Below are 8,475 nucleotides of genomic sequence, written 5' to 3' on the forward strand. Positions count from 1 at the left end.
CCCTGTGCCCGCCCGGGCCGGTGACCCGGGCCGGGGCGCCCCGACGGGGCGGGTGGTGCAAGGGGCGGCTGCCGGGGAGGCGCGGATCGCCGGCGCCCGGGAACGCGGGGGAAGCGGGAGCTGCGTACTTGGCTATAGATCAACACCTCGTATTTCAGTTAAGCTGACAGCACGAATAATTTTCCATACGTTTTGCTAGCTATCATAGGACTCGACATTGACTTAATATGAACATTTACCTTCTCGACTACCTTAGTACAGAGTACAGCAAACAAAACACCTCACAACAACCGAAATGCAGAAGCTCGGGGGCCGAGGCTATTAAACAAGGTCACTAGACCGGGCTCCTTCTCTCGGGAAAAATAATTCCCCTCCTCCGAACACGGCCCGCACCGCGGCACTGCGACCCGAGACTGGCCACGGACGGCGGGCGCTCGGCGGGCCCAGCCCCGGCCCCCCGGCCACTGCCCGCGCCACGGCAGATCCCGGCTGGGCCCGGGTCCCCCCGCCCGGCCGCCGCCGGCCCCGGCAGCGCGGGGCAGCTCCGCCTCCCGCCCCCGCGGGGCTCTCAGCGCCTGCCGCCGTGCCCGGCGCCGCTACCCACCGGCCGGGGAGGCGGGGGTCCGCGGGCGGCTCCTCCGCCGTGGTAGCTGCGAGTACGGCGACTTTCCATAGGAATTACAGCACGGACGGGACTCGCTCGGCTCGCCCGGGCTCCCGGAGCGATCCCATCGCGGGGGCGGCCGCCGGCCTAGCAGCCCGGCCGGACGGGCACCTGGAGCAGCAGGACCTGCCTGCTCTCCGGCGGGTGGCACTTGCTGGCGTGCCGCGCCAGCCCGGGCGCGCTGAAGAAGGTGGCGGGGCAGTGCTTGCAGGGGAAGCCCTGCCGCTCGCCGCCCGCCGCGCCGCCCTCGGGGGGCCCGGCCGGCGGCGGCGGCGGCAGCAGCAGCTCCTCCCGCACGGCGTGCCACAGCCGGTGCTTGTCCCTGATGTCCGCCGAGGGGAAGCGGGCGCCGCAGAGGTGGCAGGCGAAGGCGAGCTGCCCCCGCTCCGGCGGGCCGTAGGCGGCGGGCCGCGCCGCCCCGTGGGTGCCCAGGTGCTTGCGGAGGTAGGCCTGCCGCCGGAACCGCTTCTGGCAGCATGGGCAGGCGAAGGCCTCCCCGCCGGGGCCGCCGGGAGCGGGGCCGGGGGGGGCCGGGGCGCCGCCGGCGCTCTCCGCGCCGCCGCGGTGCTGACGGGGCGGCTGGGCCGGGGGCGCGGCGGGGCCGCGGGGCCGCCGCTCGGGGCTGTTCTCCTTGCCCGGCGGGGCGGCGGGGCCGTCGGCGCTGGGGCCGGGCCGCGGCTTGTGCCAGCGGCGGTGCGAGGCCAGGTTGGCGGGGCAGCTGAAGATCTTGTGGCACTCGGGGCAGCGGTACTCGACGCGCACGATGCGGGAGCAGCGGTGCTGGGCCAGCGCCAGCGGGTCCGCGTACTGCTCCTTGCACAGCTGGCAGATGAACTCGCCCAGCGGCGTGCGCCCCGCCGGCGGCGCCGGCCCCGGCCGGCCCTCGGGCCCCTCCTCCTTGATGCGCAGCCCCAGCACGGGCGAGGTGGTCACCTCGTCGGCGAAGCTCAGCTTCCGCGTGGCCTTGCCCTTCTTGCCCGGCGCCTTGGCCCGCGGCGGCCGCTTCAGCGCGGGCAGCGACGGCGGGGCGGGCAGCGGCGTGCGGGGCTGCAGCAGCAGCTTCTCGGCGGGCGGGAAGGAGGCGGCCAGGGGGAAGGACTCGGCGGAGGCGGGGGAGCTGAGGCAGCGCTCGAAGAGAGCCGCCCGCGGCCCCGCCGCGCTGCAAGGCCCCGCTGCCCCCCAGGCGGCCGGCCCCTCCGGCGGGGCGAGCCCGGGGCCGCCGCGGCCGCCGCCGGGGGGCCACGTCGCGGGGCAAGCGGCGGCGGCGACGGCGCCCTCCTCCTCCTCGCCCTCCTCCTCCTCCTCCTCCGCCCCCTGCCTACCGGCGGGGCTGTCCCCGGCGACGGGCGGCGGGGGCGGCGGCGGCGGGGCGGGCGGCTGGTCCCGCTCCGGATCCCGCTCCCGCGGGCGCGCCCGGTAGGAGCCGCCGGGGCGCCGGCTGCGCTTGACGAGGAAGCCGCGCGGCATGGCGGGGCGGGGCGGCGGGAGCGCGGCGGCACCGGCCCGCCCGGCCTTTATACCCCCGGCCCCGCTCCCGCCCGGGCGTCATCCTCCCTCCGGCGGCGGCGGCCAATGAGGAGTTGGGGCCGGCGCTGGCGGCGGGGGGAGGCGGCGGCCGGGCCGGGCCGGGCCGGGCCGGGGCTCCCCGCTGGCGGGGAGGGGGCGCTGGGGCTGCGGAGGCGGGGGACGCGGCGGCCGGCGGGGCCGGGGGAGCGGCAGCGTGCGCCGGGACGGGAGAGGGACCGCGGGCCGGGGGGGCGCCCGCGGTGGGTGCGTGTGCCGGAGCCTTCGCCCGCCGCCGGGGCCGCCCCCGTGGCTGGCGGCTGAGGGGCAGCGGGAGCTGGGAGCCCGCTCCGTCCTTCGGCACCGCCACAGCAGCTCTCCCACCGCAGCCGCAAAGATCTGGTGCCCCGGTGGGCTCCCGGTGGAAGAGCGGCGGGGCCGCTCCCGCTTAAGCCGCCGCATCGCCGCTCAGTGCAGCGGCTGCGGTCCGCCGGCGGCTTCACCCGTGGGTGGCTGCACAGAACTGCAAGAGGGCCCAAAGCTCCACACACACCCCCACACACCCCCACCCGCACCCCCACACACCCCCACCCCGCCCCGGTGCAATGCCCGGCCCCTTCGTGAGTGCCGTGAGCCGGGGGGCAGCGCGGGCACCCCGAGGCAAGGCAGTGCCGGTGCCGCCACACCGCTAATGGCCCTTTCGGAAACGCCGTTGCGTGGGTGGGGAGCGCGGTGCCACGGCGGCGGGGAGCCATCCGCCCCCCCGCCCGTGCCCGCAGCCCCTGTGCCCCCGGTCCCTCACCGCGCCCGGCGGGAGGCAGGACGGCGCTGCCCTGCCCGCAGCCCGCCCGCTCGCACGGCGCACAAGATGGCGTGCAGGGGACAAGGACCACGCTGGAGCCTCCCTCCATCCCTTCCCCAGGGACGGACACCCCCGGCCCCGGGCGCACGGGCGCACTCGGCGCGGTGGGAGCATCCCCTAGCAGGAGAAGCGAGGGAGCACCGGGAGCAAGGGAGGACCGGCGCCTCTAGGTCGAGGGGGCTTTCCAGAGGTGGCAAGAAAGGTTTACAGCCTTGGTGCAAGAACAGAACCTGCCCCACCTGCTCAAAACGCTCAACCGCTTGTCTGTGTAAGTGCTCAGATTATTTTTGCTTAGCAAAGTCTTAATCATGTTTTACATTACTCTCCCATTTTCCTCCATTTTCATGGTTGCACTGAATTTTAGATTAGATTATAGGCTCTGCGGGCTAGAGATCACCTTTTGTTAGTACAAACCGCTGTAACTGGGGCCAACTAGGCGCACTGACTTGCTGTGTGATTTTTGCCCAATATTTGCGTTGACAAGTGTAACTGGGACTTCCCAGCTACATTTCTCACTGAGTAGCTGGATCTCTGCTTACAGACCCACTGGTTTGTACTGTCCCTCCAAGCCATACCTAAATAGTCTTTCCAGTTTCCCATTGCAAGCAACGTTCCCATTAATATTTCATTTGCTTTTGTCACGTTGCATAAATAGCCTGTGGGAGGAACGTCCAGCTCCGCTTCTGTCCCAAGGGGTGAGGAACCCAGCGATGCCTCTCCCGACAGAGGAGGAGCAGGAGGTGAAGTGCTGGTTGGAAAGCAGGTGCACTGAGCACCTTTACTGGCATTCTGAACATTTTTCCAGGAAAAGCCAGAGGCTGGAGTTGTGACGGGGAGTATCTTCAGGCCCCAGTGCCATGGTCTGACATGGCCCTGGGGTAGCTTAGAGCCTCCCCTTCCAAAGTGGCAGAGGTGGAGTCACTGCTCCACACCCCCACCCGCCGCCGTGCCTGCCGTGCCCGCCGCGCTCCTCCACTCTTCCCCGTGATTCCGTGGGGCCCTGTGCCTCCCCTATGTGCCGTGTGCCGCAGTGCCCTCGCAGCGCAGCCTTCTCATAGCCTTCCCCGCCTGCCTCCCAATTATCGGTTTCTGAGGTGGGGCCCAAAACTGCGGAACCCATCATCCCGCCATTGGTCTTGGTGCAGCACGTGCCAGCACCCGTGGATCTTTAACAAAAACCACAGCAAAATTGCTTTGGGATTCAGATTGTTGCAACCACCTTGTGCCTTGGTGGTCTCAGTGAACATACTGGTTTCCCCAGGCTGCCCCTGCCCCAGTGCTGGCTCCCAGTGCCCAGACTCCCACTCGCAGGGTCGTTATTCTACGATTGCAGATTATTTTCCCTCCCTCCCCACATTCACAAGTGAGTTTAACCATGGGGACCAGCATTACACCCAGATCTTGCGTCTTCTAAGCTTTCCAGACTGTTACATGGGTTTGTCTTCTTGCCTGCAGCTTTTATTCCCTCCAAAAAATGGTACAATTAGAAAATTCAGATAATTTATAACAATATTTACCAATTCTGTGTGTACACACATCCTGTAGAAATTTGCTGGATTTTTTTTTCCCCATTGACTTATTGCATGCCGCTAGTCCCATCACGTAGCTGAGAGTGCAGCACTTAACCCGCCTGAACATCATACACCAGGGGAACTTTATTTAAGGTTGAGGCTTTCCTAAGCGAGGAACTGAACAATGTCATTGCTCCTGACCTTACAGTGCGTTCTCTGCAGTCTGATAAAATCAGGTTGGACTTGATCAAACCTATTGGCCACTTAGGTATGAGAGTCATCCTTAGATGACCTTAGATTAACCAAAGTGTTAATCCCACAGTAAATAGGAAATCAAACTTCCAGTAGTGGGGAACTGGCAGGCTGAGAACAAGAGGAACCAGTACATCTTCTTACATCCTTTGCCTCCTCGGACCATTCTCTCCATTCTGGCTGGGACTGCATGCTGGTGTGTTAGGGAACGGGAGCGTGAGTGGTACGGCACTGCTCTGCCTCCCTTTTGGCAGAAGCTTCCTGGTTTGTGTGAGGGGACCTTTACCCTTGTACACTCAACTTTACTGCTAAAATAAGCCTGTGGGATCCATTCAAGCCTTGTCAAGATTCAGCAGCCAGACTCAATGATGGCAGGGTCAACTTCTTGAGGACCTTCCAAAGCAAGGACCAGGCTTCAGGTTCCTCTAGATACCTTCACCTGTTGGAGCAGAGAGCTCCTGGTGCCTTCCATTAGAGATACGGTTTAGTGGTGGACTTGGCAGTGCTAGGTTAATAGTTGGACTCAATGATCTTAAAGGTCTTTTCCAACCTAAATGATTCCATGATTGTGGAGGATGCTCCATCTGTTTGCCAGGGGCCTCAAGAGTACAGCACCAGCAGCTCATCACCCAGGTCCTTCTCTGTCCCAGCGCCCTCACACCGCCCAGGGACCACAATCTGTGGCTGCGAGGCAGGAGTCCCGTTGCTCCCAGCCCCAGCCATGTCTCCAGCAGAGCATGAGGCCAGCGCTGGCTCCTTGCTGGTCACCTGGGAGCCTACGTGGACACTGGAGAGGAGGTGCAATGTGGTCCCCAATTAAAAGGTTGTCAAGCAAGCAGGCAGCTGCATTTGATGTTTCTGAACAGTCTCGGGGCATAAACAGCGAAAGGAATGTATGACAGCAATCCCGGCTGGGAGGGAAGAGGTCTCGAGTGAGGTCTGGTTCTCAGAGAAAAGCCTAAAAACTCTTCTGGGGGCTGAGGGGGCAGAAAGAAAAAAGAAAAATGCCTTTGGCCACTTAATAAAAGAAAAAATAACCACAACTTTAAAAAATAAGAGTTAAAAATAAAATAGAAAAACACTATAAGCAAAGGATTAAAGAACATTTCTCTCCTTCATGTTTCCCCTCCCCACCACAAAAAAAATTGTTGTGGTTGAGTTTTTTATATTTCAGAATTTCAAATAAAGTTGACTTTTAAATCTTCCCCCAACATCTGGTTTGTAATTAAAGGAGCAGTAAATGGGAGGGAGACAGAAGCCGCCTCAGAAGCCTGTCCTTGATACATGACTGTCCAGCAATATAGCTAGATGAGCGATACCACCCCCAGGCTCCAGCACTTACACAAACAAAATCCAAGCTGTTTTTGGTGGCAGCACAAGCCATTTTATCTTCCCCCTAGAAGGAAGCTGCCAATTATCTTGCTGCAGTTGGGGATTTGATGCTAGTGACAGACACTGAAGGAAATATCTGCATTATGAGGATATGGATTGTCTAATATAACTGACCTTGCTGGTACCTTAATTGTGTTTCGTTTTACCTGAGGACAATCTGCCTCGAGGGGAAAACGATGCTAACAGCTGCTGTTTTCTTCATTGCTCAAATATTAACAAAAAGCTTTCTGTAAGAGAAGGTAGGAAACACGGTTCTGTGAAGGTACTCAGGCTAGAGGGATTTGAAGACACTATGGAAATACTCAACCTTCCTCTTTTTTCATAAATGAAGTGATGCTGTTAATGTCACCATGCTGCCATCACTAAGCTGACATTGAGAGGACAGTGATGCTGCAGCTCAGGCCCCTGCTCCGTAAGTACGCAGCAGCGGGAGGGCCAAATGAGTGCTCCCGCGTGTTGGGTTCTTCCCCATCTTTGCCTGCATCAGCCCATCGCGGGGACACCAGGTCCTCTCCAGGGAGCAGCCTGGCATTCCCAAACTCGTACAAGTCATCCGAGAGCCTCGATGGGACCGTTACGACTTTTGTTATTTCATTACAGATTTCAGCTGGATTTTGGCTTGTACCTCACAGGCTGAAGCCATTTGCTATGACAGATTTGCCTGTAATGGAGTTATTTATTGATCTCCCCATGTCATAAATAGGAAGCTTTGGCTTCCTTTGGCATGAGATACTCGGCAGTCTGTTTCCTACAAACATCATTACATGTTGTAATTCACTGAAAAAGATACTCCTTGTACAGAAAGGTCACAGTTATTAATTATATTGAATAGCAATAGTGGCTTTCAGCGAGGCAGAGTCGCAGCTGCACTGCGTGCAGATGTACATGCAGATAGGTGAGCAGTTCTGCATGCGAACAGAGCAAGGAGTGAGGAGGCAAGAGGAGGGCAGCAGGAGGAAATGAAGCTTCTGGAGCAGTGTCTACGCTCCATGCCTACCTCCAGTAAAGTTCAGGCAGGACAGAGACACCTGCAGTTTGCTTAATGTCCCAACAGGGCTCAATCCAGGAGGCTTTTGGAGAGCAGAGAGCAGGACCAGGTGAATCGCAGCCACACATACTTTGTTATGGCCACACTTTGCCTTGCTCTTCTCTGCTGGTGCTGGAGCACGTCCAGTCCTGCAGGAACATGGTTCAGGGAGCTAAGCGCTCAGGAAAATACTTACCTTTTTCTTCTTTCTGCTCACCAAGAATTTTTTCATGCCCCTGTGCGAAGGCCAGCTTCCTCCATGAAACTCCTCTGGTTCGGAGAGGCAACAGGCAATTCTTCCGGGCTGTCGCTCAAGACCTTTCACAGCCCCTCTCCATGGCACCCTGTCTACTTCTCCCTCCGTTTTCTTCAGGCCCCACTGAATTCCCACTTCCCTGGCCTGCCCAAGCTGCAGGTAGCTTCTGCCAGAAGGATTTTATTGCAGCTTTGCTTGCCTATGCAAAGGAATGGCAGGAATTATTGAGGAATAAGGTGCAGGCACATCCTGGCCGCTGCAAAGCAGATGGCAGCGCAGGAAAGGGGCAGGTGGAGCGTGGGAGGCAGTGGTAAGGAAAAACTGTGGCAGGGAATGGGGGAAGGAGAGCAAACCAACAGAAAGCTGGCTAGAAACAACTGGGCAGAGCAGCACCTGAAGAAACCAGTAGGAAAATTGCATTACAAGGAAATAAGCCACACCTGAGCTGGGTGCCTGCCTCTTACAAAAGCGAGAAGGAGCAGGACAGCTCCCAGAAGGAAACAGTGCTTCATTTCTGTGTGGGGAGTACGAAGGGGCAGGGGCAAAGGAAAAGCAGCACTGACCAGAGACCTGCTGCTCTTTTCTGAAAGTGTGCCTTTGGCCTCTGCAGTCAGCTGCCCTGCTCGTCCCCAAATGAGACCTGGCAAATGCCCACCGTGCGTGAAGCTTTGGAGGGACGATGCTGCAGCACTGGCTCTCAGCAGATATACCAGGCTGGAGACTGCCCATCTTTGCTGGGTCATCACCCAGGGGCAACGACAAAGGGCTGTACTGGCTGACGAGGTCGGAGAAGGGGAAACGCGGCGGTGCCTGGGGATATCCCGCAGCCAAAGCTCCTCTTCAGCCCCGCTGTCCTCGCCGGGAGCCAGCGCTCGCCGCAGAGGGCAGTGGCGGCTGGGGGGAGTCTCCTGCAGAGCCCGAAGGGAAGAGCGGCACCAAGCTGAAATCATTACCTTTTGCAGGCTGAAAAATCAAGCATGAATCTCATTGTTTTGAAAATATTTTTTT

The 8,475-nt window shown here is 60.1% G+C and overlaps 1 protein-coding gene across 1 annotated transcript; it reads right to left on the reverse strand.

Annotated features, from left to right (window-relative positions):
- Window positions 1–619: 619 nt before the first annotated feature.
- On the reverse strand, window positions 620–2,131 carry INSM2 (INSM transcriptional repressor 2). Its single transcript, XM_056344946.1, has one exon. The coding sequence runs from the start codon at window positions 2,129–2,131 to the stop codon at window positions 752–754; it is 1,380 nt and encodes a 459-aa protein (XP_056200921.1). The 3' UTR covers window positions 620–751.
- Between the last annotated feature and the right edge of the window lie 6,344 nt (window positions 2,132–8,475).

The sequence above is a fragment of the Falco biarmicus genome, chromosome 7 (genome assembly GCF_023638135.1).
Source record: "Falco biarmicus isolate bFalBia1 chromosome 7, bFalBia1.pri, whole genome shotgun sequence".
NCBI lineage: Eukaryota > Metazoa > Chordata > Aves > Falconiformes > Falconidae > Falco > Falco biarmicus.

Bases quoted from the DNA above. Each gene is read 5' to 3' on its own strand.
- INSM2 (XM_056344946.1), bottom strand. From the start codon at position 2,131: ATGCCGCGCGGCTTCCTCGTCAAGCGCAGCCGGCGCCCCGGCGGCTCC.